Here is a 20,667-nt window from a genome sequence, read left to right on the forward strand (position 1 = left end):
TATTTTCCTTTGTTTGTGTGTGATATTTTCCTATATTCCCTTAAAAAATCTTCTCCAAGATTTTTTTATTTTATCTCTAATGTTTTCTTATTCCATGTTTTTCCCCTTTTCCCAAGTTGCTCCCAAAATTGGATGGGATCAATCAATCCCTGGTTTCCCTGTTAATTTGTTTTATGTGGGAGGATTTATTTCAGGGATTTTTAAAGGATTCATTCCTTTCCCACTTGTTGATTGAAATTTTTTCCCTGTGTTTAGTGGAGGGGCTGATGTCAAACTGACCCATGAACAGCAGAGGATTTTGAATCACAAAATTGAACCTGGCCAAACAGTGAAAATCATGGCATTTGCAGGTAAGAGCCCAAAAAAATGTTGGAAAAATGACAATTTTGGACAATTCCAAATCTGTTCCTTCCCTCCTTGATCCCCCAAGGGATTGGAAGATCCCAATTTATGCCTCTGGGATAACAAATTTAAGGGAAAATCTGCCAAAAATTGAGGCAGAATAAAAACAGGGGAGGGAGGAGTGAGAAAATGTGGAACAGCCCTGCAGATCCTGAGGTTGGGAAAGGAGGAGGAGATGCTCCAGGAGGGGGGATTCCCTGGAGGAGCAGTTCCTGAGGGATTGAGCCCATGGAAAAAGGGAGAAATTCCTGAGGGACTGACCCCATTTAAAAAGGGATCCAGGGTGGAGCAGCTTGGAAAAAAAAAGGGATCCAGGCTGGAGGAAATCTGTTCCTAAAGGACTGACCCAATGGAAAAAGGATCCAGGCTGCAGCAAATGTGTTCCTGAAGGACTGAGCCCATGGAAAAGAGATCCAGGCTGGAAGAGACTGATCCTGCAGGACTGGCCCCATGGAAAAAGGGAGCAGTTCCTGAAGTAGTGACCCCATGGAAAAGGGATCCAGGCTGGAGCAGCTTGGAAAAAAAAAGGGATCCAGGCTGGAGCAAATGTGTTCCTGAAGAAGTGACCCCATGGAAAAAGGGAGCAATTCCTGAAGTAGTGACCCCATGGAAAAAGGATCCAGGCTGGAAGAGCCTAATCCTGAAGGAATGAGCCCATTTAAAAAGAGATCCAGGGTGGAACAGCTTGGAAAAAACCAGGAATTCAGGGTGGAGCAAATGTGTTCCTGAAGGACTGAGCCCATGGAAAAGGGAGAAATTCCTGAAGTAGTGACCCCATGGAAAAGGGATCCAGGCTGGAGCAGTTCCTGAAGGACTGACCAGATGGAAAAGGAATCCACACTAGAAAAATTCCTAAGGGACTGACCCCATAGAAAAAGGGACCCAGGCTGGAGTGGGAAGTTCCTGAAGCTGTGCCAGGGAAGGTTTAGGTTGGATTTGGGAAAATTGCTCCATGCAAAGGTTCATCCAGCCCTGGCACAGCTGGATAAATCCCCATTGCTGCAGGGATTTCAAAACCCTGTGCATGTGGCACTTGGGGACATGGATGACCTTGGAAATGCTGGGAATGGTTGGGCTTGACCTTAAAAGAAATTTTCCAACCTAAATCATTCCCTGATTCTCTGAAATCAGGAATGAAGTGGAATATTGGAGTTGGGACAGCAGGAGAGGGAGGTTTAAATAAAAATATAAATACGTGGAATAATTAATTCCTAACTGTGGATATTTTATTCCTTATTTTCCTCTCCTCTCCAGGCACAGGGAAAACCTCAACCTTGGTCAAGTATGCAGAGAAATTCCAGGAGCTGAAATTCCTGTACCTGACTTTTAACAAAGCTGCAGCAGAGAAAGGCAAAAAGGTTTTTCCAAGGAATGTCACATGCAAGACCTTCCACTCCTTGGCTTTTGGAAGCATTGGGAGACAGTGAGTGAGGAATTCAAATTCCTTGGTGGAAGCAGGGGAAGGATGAGGAAAGGAAAGTTTTGAGGCAGCAAAAATAATGAGGGGAAATTTGTAATTTATGATTTCTAATTTGTGATTTATGGTTTTAGCATCCCTGGGAGCAGCTCAAAGCCAAGGAGCTCCTCCCAGGGAGGTGGAAATCCACTGGGAATGAGGTTTCCCCACTTCCCATTTCCACTGGAATGCTACAACTGCTCCAGGTGCTGCTTTTCCTGCTCCATTTTCTCATGCTGAGCTGTTTTAATGATCCAGTTTCTGTCCAATTCTGGCCCATTTAAGCTGGAGATAGGAAGGAAAATGAGCCATGACCTGAAAAAAGAGGGAAATGCCATTCCCTGGCTCTGCAAACACTCTGGAATTTCAGAGACAAGCCAAATTTTCCATCACTAAAATGCAGAAAATCAGCAAATCTGTGCTTCCACCAGGACAAATCTGTGCAGATTTAAAGGTATTCCATTATTAGGGTGAATTGAGATATAAATCCAAGTTTTTTTCCAGGGATAGTGCACCAAAGAAATTGATTTCTGTGTGGTTTAACATGTTTTTTTTGTCTTTTTATCATCTCTGGCACAGCTACAAAGACAAAGGCAAGCTGAACTTCTCCAAGCTGTCAGTTTATTCCATCAGCTTCCTCCTCCAGAACAGGAAAGGCCAATCCCTGTTTATAAGAGGGAAAATGGTGTCCCAGACCTTGGAAAATTTCTTTTCCTCCTCAGATGAGGAGATCTGTGAGGAGCACACACCCCTGTGGTTCAAAAACAGCAATGGGCAGATGGAGCTCATGAGCAGAGAGGAAAAGAGAGTGAGTTTTTGGGATGGAGCCTCTGGAATTTTTGGGTTTGGAGAACTCTGGGATAGTGGGAAATGTCCCTGCTCATGGATGGGGTGGCACTGGGTGGGCTTTGAGGTTTTTTCCAACCCAAACCATTTCAGGATTTTATAAATAATTTGTGTTCATCCCCCTTGCAGAGGGAAGCAACACTCCAAAGGAATTGGGAGGAGGAATTAAAAGTTTGGGAGGAGGAATCAAAAATTAGGAGGAGGAATCAAAAGATTGGGGGGAGAAGGAATCTAAGATTGAGAGGAAGAATCAAAGAGTGGGAGGAGGAATAAAAGGGTTGGGAGGAGGAATCAAAATCTTGGAAGGATGAATCAAAGATTGGGAAAAGGAATCAAAATATTGATAGAAGGAATGAAAAATTAGGAGGAGTAATCAGAAATTGAGAGGGGGAATCAAAATATTGGGAGAAGGAATCAAAGACTGGGAGGAAGAATCAAAGATGAGGAGGAGGATTCAAAAATTAGGAGGAAGAATCAGAAATTGGGAGGAGGAATCAATGATAAAGAGGAATCAGAAATTGGGAGGAAGAATTAGAGGGAGAATCAGAAATTGAGAGGAGGAATCAAAAGATTGGGAGGAGAAATAAAAATAATGGAAGGAGGAATCAAAAGTTTTGGAGAAGGAATCAAAGACTGGGAGGAAGAATCAAAATTTTGGGAGGAGGAATCAAAGATTGGGAGTAAAATTCAAAAATATTGGGAGGAGGAATCCAAAGACTGGGAGGAAGAATCAAAGATTGAGAGGACAAATAAAAATATTGGGAGGAGGAATCAAAAGTTTGGGAGGAGGAATCAAGAATTGGGAGGGTGAATCAAAATCTTGGGAAGAGGAATCCAAAGACTGGGAGCAGGAATCAAAGACTGGGAGGAGGAATCAAAAATTAGGAATAGGAATTAAAATATTGGGAGGAGGAATAAAAAATTAGGAGGAAGAATCAGAAATTGAGAGGAGGAATCAAAAGTTTGGGAGGAGGAATAAGAAATTGGGAGGAAGAATCAAAAATTAGGAGGAGAAATCAAAGACTGGGAGGAAGAATAAAAATATTGGGAAGAGGAATCAAAAATTGGGGAATTTTTAGATGAAAATGTCCCTGCCATGGATGGGATGGGACTGGATGAGCTTTGAGTCCCTTTCCAGGATTTTATTTCTATTCCAGGATTTTATTTCTATTCCAGGTTTTTATTTCTATTCCATGATTTTATTTTTTATTCCATTATTTTATTTTTTATTCCATAATTTTATTCCCAATTTTTCCCCATTTCAGATCAGTGTGGAAGAGGCCAGAGAGATCTGGCACAACATGAAGAAGCTGGATGGAGATGCAGAGAGGAGATACAAGATGACTTGTGATGGTAAAAAAAGCTGGAAAATCCTTGGGAAAAATGGGATTTGGGCTGGAAAAATCAGTGGATTTATTATTCCTGCTCTGCCTGAGCATCCAGAAAGAGAGAAATTACTTTTTGGAATTTTTCTGGATTTTTTTTTTTTTTTTTTGGGTTTTGTTTGGGATTTTCCTGGATTATTTTTTGGATTTTTTAAAAAAAAATTCCTGGATTTTTTTTTGATTTTTCAATTTATTATTATTATTATTATTATTATTATTTTTTTTTTTTTTTTTTTTTTTTTTTTTTTTTTTTTTTTTTTTTTTTTTTTTTTTTTTTTTTTTTGGGCATTTTACTGGATTTTTTTTTTTTTTTTTTAATTTTTTTTTGCATCTTCCTGGAATTTTTTGGGGAATTTTTTTGGATTTTTTTTACAATTTTTTTGGCATTTAACTGGAATTTGTTTGGACTTTTTAAAATTTTTTTCATGTATTTTTCTTTTGGTTTTAATTTTTTTTTACTTTTTTTTAAATTATTATCTTTTTGGCATTTTCCTGGAAAATTTTTGGATTTTTTTTTGGTTTGGGTTTTTTTTTTTTCTTTTTTGGTTTATTTTTTTTCCCCTGGCATTTTTTTATATTTTTTGAAATTTTTTGGGCATTTTTATGGACTTTTTTTGGAATTTTTTTTTTTGCATCTTCCAGGAATTTTTTCAAAATTTTTTTTTAATTTTCCTGGATTTCTTCGGACTATTTTTGGCATTTTCCTGGAATTTTCTGTGACCATTACAAAATTTGAAATCATCACATTTGTTCTGCCAAGGCAGCCAGAAATTTTTTCTTTTTTTTTTTGCAATCTTTCCAAACCTGGAAAATCCAAGCAGGAAGTGAGGCCAGAAATATTAAAATATATTTAAATTTAATTTTGTATTTTTAAATTTAAAGTTAATATATTTAATATTAAAAATATAAAATATATTTAACTTTATTTTCTATTTTTAAATTTATAGTTAATATATTTAATATTTAAAATACTAAAATGTATTTAACTTTATATTCTATTTTTAAAATTATAGTTAATATATTTAATACTAAAAATATTAAAATATTTAAAAATACGAAATTAAAATTAAATATTTACTGTTAATATATTTAATATTTAAAATATTAAAATATATTTAAATTTAATTTTCTATTTTTAAATTTATAGTTAATGTATTTAATAATAATATAAAATATATTTAACTTTATTTTCTATTTTTAAATGTATAGTTAATATATTTAATATTTAAAATATACTTAATTTTAATTTTATATTTTTTATTTACAGTTAACATATTTAATAGTTTAAAAATTAAAATATACTTAACTTTAATTTTACATTTTTAATTTAAAGTTAATATATATTAATATTTAAAATATATTTAATTTTAAATTTGTATTTTTTTATTTACAGTTAATATATTTAATACTCTAAAAATTAGAATATTTTTATTTTAAAAATTAAAAAAAAAATAAAAAGGATTTGATTTCAAAATTCCTTTCTCCCTAAAATTTCTGATTTTTTTCACAGGATATTTAAAGCTTTGGCAGCTCAGCAAGCCCCAGCTCTCAGGGTTTGATGCCATTTTTGTGGATGAAGCCCAGGATTGCACTCCAGGTGAGTTTGTTTTACATAATTCAATTTTTTAAATTTCTTTTTACAATAATCCAGTTTTAATTTCTTTACAATAATCCAATTTTTACAATAATATAATTTTTTTTATTTACAATAATCCAATTTTTAAAATTTTTTTAACAATAATCCAATATTTTACAATAATCCAATTTTTTACAACAATCCAATTTAAAATTTTTTTAAACAAGAATCTAATTTTTAATTCTTTTACAATAATCCAATTTTTTTACAACAACCCAATTTTTAATTTTTTTACAATATTCCAATTTTTTGCAACAATCCAATTTTTAATTTTTTTACAACAATCCTATTTTAAAATTTTTCACAATAATCCAATTTTTTTACAACAATCCAATTTTGAATTTTTTTAAACAATAATCTCACTTTTAATTTTTTCACAATAACTCATTTTTTTTACAACAATCCAATCTTTTTCTTTTTTTTACAATAATCCAATTTTTTTACAACAATCCAATTTTTTTACAACAATCCAATTTTTTTACAACAACCTAATTTTTAAATTTTTTTTACAATAATCCAATTTTTTTTACACCAATCCAATCTTTTCTTTTTTTTACAATAATCCAATTTTTTTACAACAATCCAATTTTGAATTTTTTTAAACAATAATCTCACTTTTAATTTTTTCACAATAACTCATTTTTTTTACAACAATCCAATCTTTTTCTTTTTTTTACAATAATCCAATTTTTTTACAACAATCCAATATTTTTTTACAACAATCCAATTTTTTTACAACAACCTAATTTTTAAATTTTTTTTACAATAATCCAATTTTTTTACACCAATCCAATCTTTTCTTTTTTTTTACAATAATCCAATTTTTTTACAACAATCCAATTTTAAATTTTTTTAAACAATAATCTCACTTTTAATTTTTTCACAATAACTCATTTTTTTTACAACAATCCAATCTTTTTCTTTTTTTTTACAATAATCCAATTTTTTTACAACAATCCAATATTTTTTTACAACAATCCAATTTTTTTACAACAACCTAATTTTTAAATTTTTTTTACAATAATCCAATTTTTTTACAACAATCCAATTTTAATTTTTTTAACAATAACCTCACTTTTAATTTTTTCACAATAATCCAACTTTTTTACAATTATCCAATTCTTTTCTAAAATCCAATTTTTATTTTTTTAAACAGTAACCTCACTTTAAATTTTGTTACAATAATCCCATTTTTGTTACAGTAATCCAATTTTTGTTACAATAATCCATTTTTTTTACAATAATCCAACTTTTTTACAACAATCCTATTTTAAATTTTTTAACAACAGCCTCACTTCTAATTTTTTCACAACAATCCAATTTTTTCTACACCAATCCAATTTAATTTTTTTTTTTTACAATAATCCAATTTTTAAATTTTTTTTCCCAACAATCCAATTTAATTTTTTTTTTTTTTTACAGTAACCCAATTTTTAATTTTTTTTTTCCCAACAATCCAATTTAATTTATTTTTTTAATTACAATAACCCAATTTTTAATTTTTTTTTCCCAACAATCCAATTTAATTTTTTTTTATTTTATTACAATAACCCAAGTTTTAATTTTTATTTTTTTTCCCAACAATCCAATTTAATTTTTTTTTATTTTATTACAGTAACCCAATTTTTAATTTTTTTTTCCCAACAATCCAATTTAATTTATTTTTTTAATTACAATAACCCAATTTTTAATTTTTTTTCCCAACTATCCAATTTAATTTTTTTTTATTTTATTACAATAACCCAAGTTTTAATTTTTATTTTTTTTCCCAACAATCCAATTTAATTTTTTTTTATTTTATTACAATAACCCAATTTTTAAATTTTTTTTTCCCAACAATCCAATTTAATTTTTTTTTTTACAGTAACCAAATGTTTTGGTTTTTTTTTCCCAACAATCCAATTTAATTTTTTTTATTTTATTACAATAACCCAATTTTTAATTTTTATTTTTTTTCCCAACAGTCCAATTTAATTTATTTTTTTTTTTTACAGTAACCAAATGTTTTGGTTTTTTTTTCCCAACAATCCAATTTAATTTTTTTTTTTATTACAATAACCCAATTTTTAATTTTTATTTTTTTTCCCAACAATCCAATTTAATTTTTTTTTTTACAGTAACCAAATGTTTCGGTTTTTTTTCCCAACGATCCAATTTAATTTTTTTTTTTTTTATTACAATAACCCAATTTTTTTTTTTTTTTTTTTCCCAACAATCCAATTTATTATTTTTTCTCCTCTCCCAGCCATTGTGGACATTGTGCAATCCCAGAGATGTGGGAAGATGCTGGTGGGGGACCCTCACCAACAAATTTACACCTTCAGGGGGGCTGTGAACACCCTGCACCTGCTGCCCCACACCCACCTGTTCTTCCTGACCCAGGTGAGAAAATCCCAAATCCTGGAAAACTGGGAAATTTGGGAAATTTGGGAAATTTGGAATTGTGAGGTTTAGTGCAGTGATCCCATCCTGGCCTGGGAAAATTGGGATTTAGGATGGAGAAAAATTCTCCAGAAGGTTTTAAGACCAATCAGGATTTCCAGGAATATTTTGGAGGGTTTTGGATCCTTTTTCCAAGAGAAAAATTCTCCAGAAGATTCCCAGGAATATTTTGGAGGGTTTTGGATCCTTTTTCCAAGAGAAAAGTTCTCCAGAAGATTTCCAGGAATATTTTGGAGGGATATTTTTTTCCCTTTTTCCAAAAGAAAAGTTCTCCAGAAAGTTTTAAGGACAACCAAAATTTCCAGGAATATTTTTGGTGCCTTTTCCAATAGAAAATTTGTCTAGGAGGTTGGTGGGAATCAAATAATTTGGATTTAAGGATAATTTGGAATATTTTGGAGGGATTTTTTTTTTTCCTTTTTCCAAGAGAAAAGTTCTCCAGAAGATTTCCAGGAATATTTTGGAAGGATTTTGGATCCTTTTTCCAAGAGAAAAATTCTCCAGAAAGTTTAAAGGACAACCAGGATTTCCAGCAATATTTTGGAGAGATTTTTTTTCCCGAGAGAAAAATTCTCCAGAAAGTTTAAAGGACAACCAGGATTTCCAGGAATATTTTGGAGAGATTTTTTCCCAAGAGAAAAATTCTCCAGAAGGTTTTAAGACTAATCAGGATTTTCAGGAATATTTTGGAGGGATTTGGATCCTTTTTCCAAAGAGAAATGTTCTTTAGAAGAACAACCAGGATTTCCAGGAATATTTTGGAGGGAGTTTTTTTCTTTTTCAATGAGAAAATTTGTCCAGAAGGTTGGTGTGAATCACATAATTTAGATTTAAGGATAATTTGGAATATTTTGGAAGGATTTTGGATCCTTTTTCCACGAGAAAAGTTCTCCAGATGGTTTAAAGAACAACCAGGATTTATGGAAATATTTTGGGGATTTTTGGTGCCTTTTCCAAGAGAAAAGTTCTCCAGGAGGTTGGTTTGAGTCACATCATTTGGATTTAAGGATCACTGGGATTTCTGGGAATATTTTGGAGGGACTTTTTTTTTCCCTTTTTCCAAGAGAAAAATTCTCCAGAAGGTTTTAAGACCAACCAGAATATCCAGGAATATTTTGACAGAACTTTGCTATTTTTTCTATGAAAAAATTATCCAGAATATAGCTGGCAACCCCATAATTCCATACAGAGGAAATATTTTTTGTAGATTCCAAATATTTTGCTGCTGATTTTGGGATTTTTTTTCCGAGCAGAGTTTCCGCTTCGGGCCCGAGATCGCCTACGTGGGATCCACCATCCTGGATGTGTGCAAAGGGATCCGGGGGAAAACCCTGCTGGGAGGGAGCCAGCATGGTGAGCTGGGAATGGGAATTCCCAAAAAAAATTCCCAAAAAAATTGCCATCCCAGGTTTGGGATGGAAATCTGGATTGGTTCATTAGTTATGGGGATTAATGATAAGGGTAACTGGGAATTCCTGCTGGGAGTTCTTGGCTGTGGATAAATGGGAATTTCTCCTGGGAATAGCAGTGGATAACTGGGAATGTCCATGGATAACTTGGAATTTTTCCTGGGAATGGCCATGGATAACTGGGAATTTCTGCTGGGAATGTCTGTGGATAACTGGGAATTTCTGCTGGGAATGGCCATGGATAACTGGGAATGTCCATGGATAACTTGGAATTTTTCCTGGGAATGGCCATGGATAAATGGGAATTTTTCCTGGGAATAGCTGTGGATAAATGGGAACTTTTCCTGGGAATGGCCATGGATAACTGGGAATTTTTCCTGGGAATAGCCATGGATAAATGGGAATTTTTCCTGGGAATAGCCGTGGATAACTGGGAATTTTTCCTGGGAATAGCCATGGATAAATGGGAATTTTTCCTGGGAATAGCCGTGGATAAATGGGAATTTTTCCTGGGAATGGCCATGGATAAATGGGAATTTTTCCTGGGAATAGCCGTGGATAACTGGGAATTTTTCCTGGGAATAGCCGTGGATAACTGGGAATTTTTCCTGGGAATGGCCATGGATAACTGGGAATTTTTCCTGGGAATAGCTGTGGATAAATGGGAATTTTTCCTGGGAATGGCCGTGGATAAATGGGAATTTTTCCTGGGAATGGCTGTGGATAAATGGGAATTTTTCCTGGGAATAGCTGTGGAAAACCGGGAATTTTTCCTGGGAATAGCTGTGGATAAATGGGAATTTCTCCTGGGAATAGCTGTGGATAAATGGGAATTTTTCCTGGGAATAGCTGTGGAAAACCGGGAATTTTTCCTGGGAATAGCTGTGGATAAATGGGAATTTCTGCTGGGAATGTCCATGGATAACTGGGAATGTCCATGGATAACTGGGAATTTCTCCTGGGAATGGCCATGGATAACAGGGAGTGGCCATGGATAATTGGGAATTCCTTCTGGGAATGACCATGGATTACTGGAAATGGCCGTGGATATGGGAATTCCTTCTGGGAATGGCAGTGGAACTGGGAATGGCCATGGATTACTGGGAATTTCTCCTGGGAATGGCCATGGATTACTGGGAATTTTTTAACTGGGAATGGCCGTGGATAACTGGGAATAGCTGTGGATAACTGGGAATTTCTCCTGGGAATGTCCATGGATAACTGGGAATTTCCATGGCTAACTGGAAATTTTTCCTGGGAATATCCATGGATTACTGGGAATTTTAGCTGGGAATGGCCGTGGATAACTGGGAATAGCTGTGGATAACTGGAATATTTCTGCTGGGAATGGCTGTGGATAACTGGGAATTTCTCCTGGGAATATCCATGGATAAGTGGGAATTCTTACTGGGAATGGCTGTGGATAACTGGGAATTTCTCCTGGGAATGTCCATGGATAACTGGGAATTTCCATGGCTAACTGGGATGTTTCCTGGCAATGTCCCTGGCTAACTGGGAATTTCCATGGCTAACTGGGATGTTTCCTGTCAATGTCCTGGCTAACTGGGAATTTCCATGGCTAACTGGGATGTTTCCTGGCAATGTCCCTGGCTAACTGGGAATTTCCATGGCTAACTGGGATGTTTCCTGGCAATGTCCTGGCTAACTGGGAATTTCCATGGCTAACTGGGATGTTTCCTGTCAATGTCCTGGCTAACTGGGAATTTCCATGGCTAACTGGGATGTTTCCTGGCAATGTCCCTGGCTAACTGGGAATTTCCATGGCTAACTGGGATGTTTCCTGGCAATGTCCTGGCTAACTGGGAATTTCCATGGCTAACTGGGATGTTTCCTGGCTAACTGGGAATGAGTTTCTCCTGCAGGCCACGTGGGGGGCGCCCGGCTGGGCACGGTGGCTCTGCTGTCCCGCAGCAACCTGAACGTGTTTGAGGACGCCGTGGAACTCTCTGGGAGAGACCCCCCTGCCAAAATCCACATCATTGGGGTGAGGCCCACTCCAATTCCAAGGATTTCAAGCATTATTCCAGATAAAAACAGGAATTTTCAGGAAAAAACAGGAATTTTTTGTGCCCAGAGATGCCGTTATTCTCCAACCCGTGCAGGCCTCATCAAATTTTTAGGATAATTTATCCCATTTTTATGAGGAATAGGGCAATGAAAATGGAATGGAACAAGTTGTTCTGAGGTTTTCAATGAATATTCCAGAAAAAAACAGGAATTTTCAGGAAAAAACAGGAAATTTTTATGCCTAGAGATGCCATTGTGCTCCAAAGCATGCAGGCCTCATCAATTTTTTATGATAATTTCTCCCATTTTAAGGCTAATTTATCCCATTTTTATGAGGGGTGGGGCAGAGAAAGAGGGATGGAACAAGTTTTTCTGAGGTCTTAAATGAATATTCCAGAAAAAAACAGGAATTTCAGGAAAAAAACAGGAATTTTTTGTGCCCAGAGATGCCATTATGCTCGAAACCATGCAGGCCTCATCCCATTTTTAGGATCATTTTTTCTGGTTTTATGAGGGATGAGGCAATGAAGGAGGAATGGAACAAGTTGTTCCAAGTTTCTAAAATAAATATTCCAGGGGAAAAAACAGGAATTTTTTAGAAAAAACAGGAATTTTCAGGAAAAAACAGGAAATTTTTATGCCCAGAGATGCCGTTATGCTCCAACCCGTGCAGGCCTCATCAAATATTTTTTTGATAATTTGTCCCATTTTTATGATAATTTATCCCATTTTTATGAGGGATGAGGCTGTGAAAGAAGAATGGAACAAGTTGTTCTGAGGTTTTCAATGAATATTCCAGGAAAAAACAGGAATTTTCAGGAAAAAAACTGGAATTTTTTGTGCCCAGAGATGCCATTATGTTCCAATCTGTGCAGGCCTCATCCCATTTTTAGGATAATTTATCCCAATTTTATGATTATTTTTCCCATTTATAATAATTTTTCCCATTTTTAGGATAATTTATCCCAATTTTAGGATCATTTATCCCAATTTGAGGATCATTTCTCCCATTTTATAATATTTTTTTTCCCATTTTTAGGATAATTTATCCCATTTTTAGGATATTTTTTCCCAATTTTAGGATGATTTATCCCATTTTTATAATGATTTATCCCAAATTTAGGATAATTTGTCCCATTTTTCTCAGGGATGGGGCAGGGAAGGAGGTTTGGAACCAGATTTTGGGAATTTTAGCAGGATTGGAGCCTCATCCTGGGGAATTTCAGGCTGATATTTCAAATTTTTACCCAAATTCTAATTCAAGGAGGGCTTGGATTGCTCAGGAATGGAAATCTTCTGCAGATTAGAATAAATTGAATTTATGAGTGCAATAAATTAAATAATATTTTTTTAAATTAAAATATTATATATTTTATTATTATTTATTATTATATAAATTATTATTATTTATTATTATATAAAAATTAAGTATTATTTTATTTTTCTTATTTTATTTGTCTTATTTTATTTTTCTTATTTGATTTTGTCTTATTTTGCCTTTTTTTATTTTTATTTCATCTTATAAATAAATAAATTTATTTTATTTTGTAATAGGAGTCTTAATTTATTAAAATTAGTAAGATTTAAATTAAATTAAAGATTAAATGAATTAATACTAAAATTATTGTATTAAGAAGAAAATTCTTATTTTGTCTTATTTTATCTTGTTTTATCTTATTCTTATTTTATCTTATTTTTTTTAATTTAATGTAATTTAATTTAATAAAATGTAATTTAATTTAATTTAATTTATTATTAAAATACTTTTTTTTTTTATTTATTTCAGGGGCTGGGGAGATTTGGCCTGAGCAAAATTTTGGACATTTGGAAGCTGAGCCAACCTGCAGAGGTCAGGAAAAATTGTAAGTATTCCTTTCTCCTTCTTTTTTCCAGAATTTTTTAGGTTTTCCTGGAAATCAAAACCCTTTTGAATCATAAATTGAAAAATTAATTAGGAAATATAAAATTAATCTTCAGCTTTCCCTGGATTGTTTTGGGTGTAAAGCTCCTTTTAAAAAATTTCCTTTAAAATATGGAATAAAATTCAGGATAAAATTCAGGATTTTCTTTAAAATTCAGGATAAAATTCAGGATTTCCTTTCAAATATGGAATAAAATTCAGAATAAAAATCAGGTTAAAATTCAGGATTTCCTTTAAAATTCAAGACAAAAATTCAGGATAAAATTAATTATTTTCTTTTAAATTCAGGATTTCAATCAGGATTTTCTTTAAAATATGGATTAAAGTTCAGGATTTCCTTTAAAATATGAAATAAAAATCAGGATTAAAAAAATCAGGATTTCCTTTAGAATATGGAATGAAATGCAGGATAAAATTCAGGTTAAAATTCATGATTAAATTCAGGATTTCCTTTAAAATTCAGGATTTCAGTCAGGATTTGCTTTAAAATATGGAATGAAATTCAGGTTAAAATTCAGGATAAAATTCCGGATTTCCTTTCAAATTCAGGATAAAATTCCAAATTTTCTTTAAAATATGGAATAAAATTCAGAATAAAATTAGGGTTTCCTTTAAAATATGGAATAAAATCTAGGGCAAAATTAGCATAAAAATTCATTATTTCTTTTAAAAGTCAGGATAAAATTCCAGATAAAATTCAGGATTTCCTTTAAAATATGGGGTAAAATTCAGGATAAAATTGAGGATTTCAATCAGGATTTCCTTTAAAATATAGAGTAAAAATCAGGATAAAAGTTCAGGATTTCTTTTAAAACATGGAGTAAAAATCAGGATAAAAATTCAGGATTTCTTTTAAAACATGGAGTAAAAATCAGGATGAAAATTTAGGATTTCCTTTAAAACATGGAGTAAAAATCAGGATAAAAATTCACTATTTCCTTTAAAACATGGAATAAAAATCAGGATAAAAATTTAGGATTTCCTTTAAAATATGTCATAAAAATTCAGGATAAAAATTCAGGATAAAGATTCAGGAAAAAGATTCAGGATTTCCATCAGGATTTCCTTTAAAACAGGGAAAAAAACTCAGGGCAAAATTCAGGGTTTCCTTTAAAATATGGAATAAAACTCAGGATAAAATTCAGGATTTCATTTAAAATTCAGGATTTCCTTTAAAATACAGAATAAAATCCATTATAAAAACCAGGATAAAATCCCTGATAAAATTCAGGACAAAAACCATTCCTTTAAAATCCAACAGCACCAGTTGAGTTCTTTATGATAAACAAAAAAAACCCAAAAAATTAAATTACACCAACAATTATTCCCAATTTTTACGCGCAAAATCCCTTCGCCACCTGGGAAATGACACAACATGGAAAAACTTTTAATGAAAATTAAATTAAATTTTTTTTTTTCCTTCCTGGCAGCAAATCTGGAGATTGAGGATTCTTTTATTAAGAAGTGGGAGGAATCTGAAGGGTTTGAGGGGCTGAAGGAATTCGCGCTGCGCGTGGACGACAGAGACCTGCAGGGGAAAATCTGCATCGTGGAGAGGCACAGGGACAGCATCCCCCAGCTGCTGAGCAGGATCCAGAGCTGCCACGTGGGCCAGGAGGGGCTGGCAGGTGAGGGGACAGCCTGGAAAAAATCTGAAACTGGGAAAAATCAGAGTGGTTTTCTGGTTTTCTTAGCCTGGGAAAAATCCCGGATTGTTTTTCAATCGTCTCATCCTAGAAAAAAAATTGGGTAATTTTCTAATCACCTCATCCTGGAAAAAATTAGGATAATTTTCCTATCATCTCATCCTGGAAAAATCCAGGATTGTTTTCCAGTCATCTCATCCCAGGAAAAAATTGGGGTTGTTTTCCAGTTATCTCATCCTGGGAAAAATTGGGATCATTTTCCAATCTCCTCATCTTGGAAAAATCCAGGATTGTTTTTCAGTCGTCTCATCCTAGAAAAAATTTGGGTAAATTTCTAATCATCTCATCCTGGAAAAAAATTAGGATCATTTTCCTATCATCTCATCCTGGAAAAATCCTTGATTGTTTTCCAATCATCTCATCTCAGGTGAAAATTGGAATAATTTTCCAATCATCTCACCCTGGGAAAAATCCACGATTGTTTTCCAATCATCTCATCCCATCCCAGGAAAAAATTGGGATTGTTTTCCAGTCATCTCATCCTGGGAAAAATTGGGATAATTTTCCAATCTCCTCATCCTGGAAAAATCCTGGATTGTTTGCAGTCATCTCATACTGGAAGAAATCAGAAAATCAGGTTTTCTGATTTTCTTAGCCTAGAGAAAATCCACGTTTGTTTTTCAATCATCTCATCCTGGGGAAAATCCTGGATTGTTTTCCAATCATCTCATCCAAAAAAAAAAAATCAGGATCATTTTTTAGTCCTCATATCCTGGAAAAAATCTGGGATTGTTTTCCAATCTCTTTATCCTGGAAAAATCTGGGATAATTTTCCAATCATCTCATCCCAGGAGAAAATTTGGATTGTTTTCCAATTATCTCATCCTAGAAAAATTTTGGTTAATGTTCTAATCGCATCATCCTGGAAAAATTGGGATAATTTTCCAATCATCTTATCCTGGAAAAAAATTTGGGATTGGTTTCTGATCTTCTCATCCTGGAAAAAATCCAGGATTGTTTTCCAATCATCTTATCCTGGAAAAATTTGGATTATTTTCCAATCACCTCATCCTGGAGAAAATCTGGGATCATTTTCCAATCATCTCCTCCTGGAAAAAATTGGGATGATTTTGCAGTTCCCTCACCCTGGAAAAAATCCAGGATTGTTTTCAATCTGTTGGGGAGGGAATAGAAAAATCTTCTGAGTGCCTGGCAAGTAGTTCTGAAACAAGAGATGAAATAGAGATGTTGGAATAATTTAACATAGATGCTGAAAACAATCATGTGAAGGTTTGAGGCCTCTTCCTTTGTTTAGATGATACCAAATGCCACAAATAGCAAAGAACCAACAGACATCCTGTCCCCAGCCTGGCAGGAAAGGTTTGGAGATAAGGGTTACAGATAAGAAAGCCAGAAAACATGGGAATTTAGTGATTCCTATAGGTTGCAAATATTAGGAAATTAGTATATTGTATTAGATTGGTTATTGGAAATTAGAATATTCATCATAGAAGAATAGTTATTGTATTGTAAATGGGAAATTGTGCTCTCTCTCTCACCCCCTTGCTCTTATCTCTTATCTCTTACTCTCCATGCTCTACACTCTCTCTTACACCCACACCTTTATAATAAACTACAAACCTAAAAAACAGAAAATAGAGAGTTCCTGAGTCTGTCCAGCAACCATCCAACCAACAATTTAACCCCAACATCAATCATCTCATCCTGAAAAAAAATCAGGATAATTTTCCAGTCATCTCATCCCAGGAGAAAATTGGGATTGTTTTCCAATTATCTCATCCTAGAAAAAATTTGGGTAATTTTCTAATCACCTCATCCTGGAAAAATTCAAGAATTGTTTTCCAATCTCTTCATCCTGGAAAAAATCAGGATAATTTTCCAATCATCTCATCCCAGGAGAAAATTTGGATTGTTTTCCAATTATCTCATCCTAGAAAAAATGTGGATAATTTTCTAATCACCTCATCCTGGAAAAAATCCAGGATTGTTTCCAATTATCTCATCCTGGGAAAAATTGGGATGATTTTCCAATCTCCTCATCCTGGAAAAATCTGGAATCATTTTCCAATCATCTCATCCCAAGAGAAAATTTGGATTGTTTTCCAATTATCTCATCCTGGATTTTCTTTAGCATGAGATGATTGGAAAACAATCCCAGATTTTTTCCAGGATGGGATGCCTGGGATGAGATGTTTGGAAAATGAACCTGATTTAAATTTGGGAGAATGGATGCAGAATGAAATGAAACAAAACAAAAAATCCCATTATTGCTGCCAAGACTGATCCTTTCTCTTGGTTTTTCCCAGATTTCCTCATGGGCACCGTGCACCAAGCCAAGGGCCTGGAATTTGACACTGTCTGTGTCTCTGATGATTTTGTGCAAATCCCTTCTCCTGTCACTGGGGCTCTGCTGAGGAGGATGAACGTGGCTCTGGGTGAGGAGACAGCTCCAAAAAGTGGGAAAGAAAGTGGGGAAGGGGCTGGAAAACGTGGAAAAGCTGGGGAAGGGGCTCAGCCTGGAGAAAAGGGGGATCAGGGGGAGCTTGTGGCTCTGCACAATCCCTGAATTCTTGGAGGGATTTGGGCTCTGCTGCCAGGGACAGGAGGAGAGGGAACAGCCTCAGGCTGGGCCAGGGCAGGTTTGGGTTGGATTTTAGGGAAATTCCATCCTGGAAAGGGCTGTGGAACTCTGGAATGGGCCCAGGGCAGGGGTGGAGTCCCCATCCCTGCAGGGATTTCAAGCCCTGTGGATGTGACACTTGGGGACATGGGAATGGTTGGATTCCATCCTAGAAAATCTTTTCCAACCAAAATTTTTCCCTGGCTGCAATAATCCCATCCAAGCAAGGAGAGGAGTGGGATAAAGCCATTCCCAGTGGGATTTGTGTGGAAGGCTCATCCCACTCTTGTGCCCAGAGGCAATTCCAGCTCTGGAGCAGCTCAGCATTCCCTGATCTCATTTCTGATCCCATTTTTACCCTCAAGCTGTGCTAGGGGAGATTTGATTGGATTTTAGGGAAAATCTCTCCATGGAGAAGGTTGTCAGGCATTAGAACTGTGCAGGGATCTCCATTCCTGAAGGAATTACAAACCCTGTGGATGTGGCACTTGGGGACATGGGTGGCCTTGGCAGTGCTGGGAATGATTGGATTCCATGTCTTGGAAGCTTTCCCAACCTAAATAATTCCATGATTCCAGAATCTTGTGTCCAAACAGAATAAGGAAAAAAAGGTCAAGTACATATTGTTATTTTGTACCTATTTTTAGAGCCCTCCTTGTTTTTAGGGGCTCTAAAATAGGTACAAAAAGTGATTTTTCCCATTAAACCAGCTTCTCCCTCCTCATTTTCCTGCACACCTTTTCCAACCCTAAGGATTTTCCCATTCCATAAATATTCCTGCAGCCAAGCTTGGAGCTGTGTGGCAGCAAAGGCCAATCCAGCTTTGGGAATTCTCTGCTTCCCTGTTCTCCCAGTGAGCAAAGGGAATCCAGGGCTTCAAACTGGAAACCAGGAATTTTCTCTGGGCATGTTCAGAGTCCTGCCTTTGCCTGGAGGGAGTTACAAATTCCTGCTTTTCCAGAGAAACCCTCACTGCCCTTCCAAAACTGGAATCCTGGCATGGTTTGGCTTTGAAGGGACTTTAAATCCCACCCAATTCCATGGGCATGGACACTTCCCACAATCTCTAAGCCTCACCCAAGCTGGTGCAACATTGAAGGAGCACAGAGCTGCTGATCCCTGATCCCTAAATCCATGGATTTGATTTACCAAAATAAGAGTGTTGGTCTAACACTGATACTCAACTGTGAGGGACAAAAGGCTCTCTAACAATTTAAAGTTAGAAAGTGAATGTTTATGTGAGGTAATCCTCTAATACACACTGCAAAATCACAGGTGGTCACAAAACCTATTTATTGACAAAGGATTCAAACAAATATATATTGGTAATAACAGCCCCTCCCATCCCCACTTCCTATGGTAATTAGCTTGAATAGCTATTAAGCATTGATTGACTTCTTAAATTAAGTCTGGGGTGGTTTTTGTGGGGAGGGGTCTTAAAAGGAGGAAGTAAGGTGAGTCTTCCTCACCCTAAACTCTCAAATACAAATGATTTCTGGGGACAGTCTAATTTTTCAAAGAATGAATTTCTGGTTGCATTGTTTATGTTCCTTTGGATCTGCTCACTAGTTTCATCTTTTCCTATTTTAAGCACAGCTGAGCAAACATAAAATGCCAGACAACCAATTATTTAAGTTTCACATAACTGCTCCCTTCTAACTTCTAACTTCTAATTATTTTCAGCAAGGTAACTAAAATCCAGATTGTCTAAGATGAGTGTTTCAGATTGTCTCTGCTCCCTGCAGGCAGGAGTGCTGAGGATGAGTGGAACCTGCTCTATGTGGCTGTGACCAGAGCCAAGAGGTGCCTGCTGCTGTCCAGATCCCTGGAAAACCTCCTGACTCTGGCTGGAGTGAGTGAAACCATCCCTGCTGTGGGGTCATGATCCCAAATTCCATCCTGATCCTGGGATTCCTGCCATGGAGCACTCCTAGTGAGAATCACAAGGAATCACTTTGATTCCTGCATTTTGCTGCTCCATCAGACATTCCAGTAGGAAGACACAGGATTGCAGTGGGGTTTTTCCATAGTTCTTGCATTTGGGTGTTGTTTTCCACAGATCCTGGGGTTTTATCTCCTTGGAGGTGTGGAGGTTTCATTTTCTCTGCCTTCAGGACCTTCCAGCTCTTCCTTTATTCCATTTCCTTTCCTTTATTCCATTTCCTTTCCTTTATTCCATTTCCTTTCCTTTATTCCATTCCCTTTCCTTTATTCCATTCCCTTTCCTTTATTCCATTCCCTTTCCTTTATTCCATTTCCTTTCCTTTATTCCATTTCCTTTCCTTTATTCCATTTCCTTTCCTTTATTCCATTCCCTTTCCTTTATTCCATTTCCTTTGCCTTTATTCCCTTTCCCTTCTTCCCTTCATTTCTGCTGGAGCTTTTTCCTCACCAGAAATTTGTGATTTTGTTCCTTCCTTAAATCCCATCATGCTCCAAGTCACTTCCTTAGGTGTTAAAAAAATTTATGGAACAACCATCATTTTGCCTCAGCTCCCTCTGAGGGATGAAATTCCCTTTTTTGTTTCCTAGGAGCGTTTCCTGCGGGTGGAGCTGCTGAGTGAGGCTGGGAAGGACAAGAACAGAGCTGCTGTCACTTGTTGTGTGTCAGGATGTGCAAATTCCCTGGAATTCACCTTTGGGCTGGTGGTGAAGAAGCTCCCATTGACTCATGTATGTCACTTCCCTGGGATTTGGGGTTTGGGATTTGGGGTTTGGGGTTTGGTTTGGGTTCCCAAGCCATTCCAGTCCTGTTCTGAGCAGGGATCTCAGCTCCCCATCCATTTCCTTGTGCTCACAACCAGGGGTGAATTCCAAGGGTGATTCCAGATCACTTCCCACAGATCCCCTCAATC

At 35.5% G+C, this 20,667-nt stretch overlaps 1 protein-coding gene across 2 annotated transcripts in view; it reads left to right on the forward strand.

Moving 5' to 3' along the window:
• FBH1 (F-box DNA helicase 1) overlaps nt 1–20,667 on the forward strand; it is a 30,817-nt gene that overhangs the window by 7,887 nt on the left and 2,263 nt on the right. For both annotated transcript variants that reach the window (XM_056482298.1, XM_056482299.1), the window contains 13 exons: nt 256–350; nt 1,657–1,825; nt 2,438–2,666; nt 3,970–4,057; nt 5,600–5,686; nt 7,971–8,107; nt 9,421–9,520; nt 11,460–11,581; nt 13,391–13,466; nt 14,956–15,153; nt 17,499–17,627; nt 19,558–19,664; nt 20,345–20,485. In XM_056482298.1, the coding sequence (XP_056338273.1) occupies nt 256–350; nt 1,657–1,825; nt 2,438–2,666; nt 3,970–4,057; nt 5,600–5,686; nt 7,971–8,107; nt 9,421–9,520; nt 11,460–11,581; nt 13,391–13,466; nt 14,956–15,153; nt 17,499–17,627; nt 19,558–19,664; nt 20,345–20,485 (1,678 nt within the window). The remainder of the gene's footprint in view (nt 1–255; nt 351–1,656; nt 1,826–2,437; nt 2,667–3,969; nt 4,058–5,599; nt 5,687–7,970; nt 8,108–9,420; nt 9,521–11,459; nt 11,582–13,390; nt 13,467–14,955; nt 15,154–17,498; nt 17,628–19,557; nt 19,665–20,344; nt 20,486–20,667) is intronic.

This window comes from Oenanthe melanoleuca, chromosome 1A (assembly GCF_029582105.1).
Source record: "Oenanthe melanoleuca isolate GR-GAL-2019-014 chromosome 1A, OMel1.0, whole genome shotgun sequence".
Classification (NCBI taxonomy): domain Eukaryota; kingdom Metazoa; phylum Chordata; class Aves; order Passeriformes; family Muscicapidae; genus Oenanthe; species Oenanthe melanoleuca.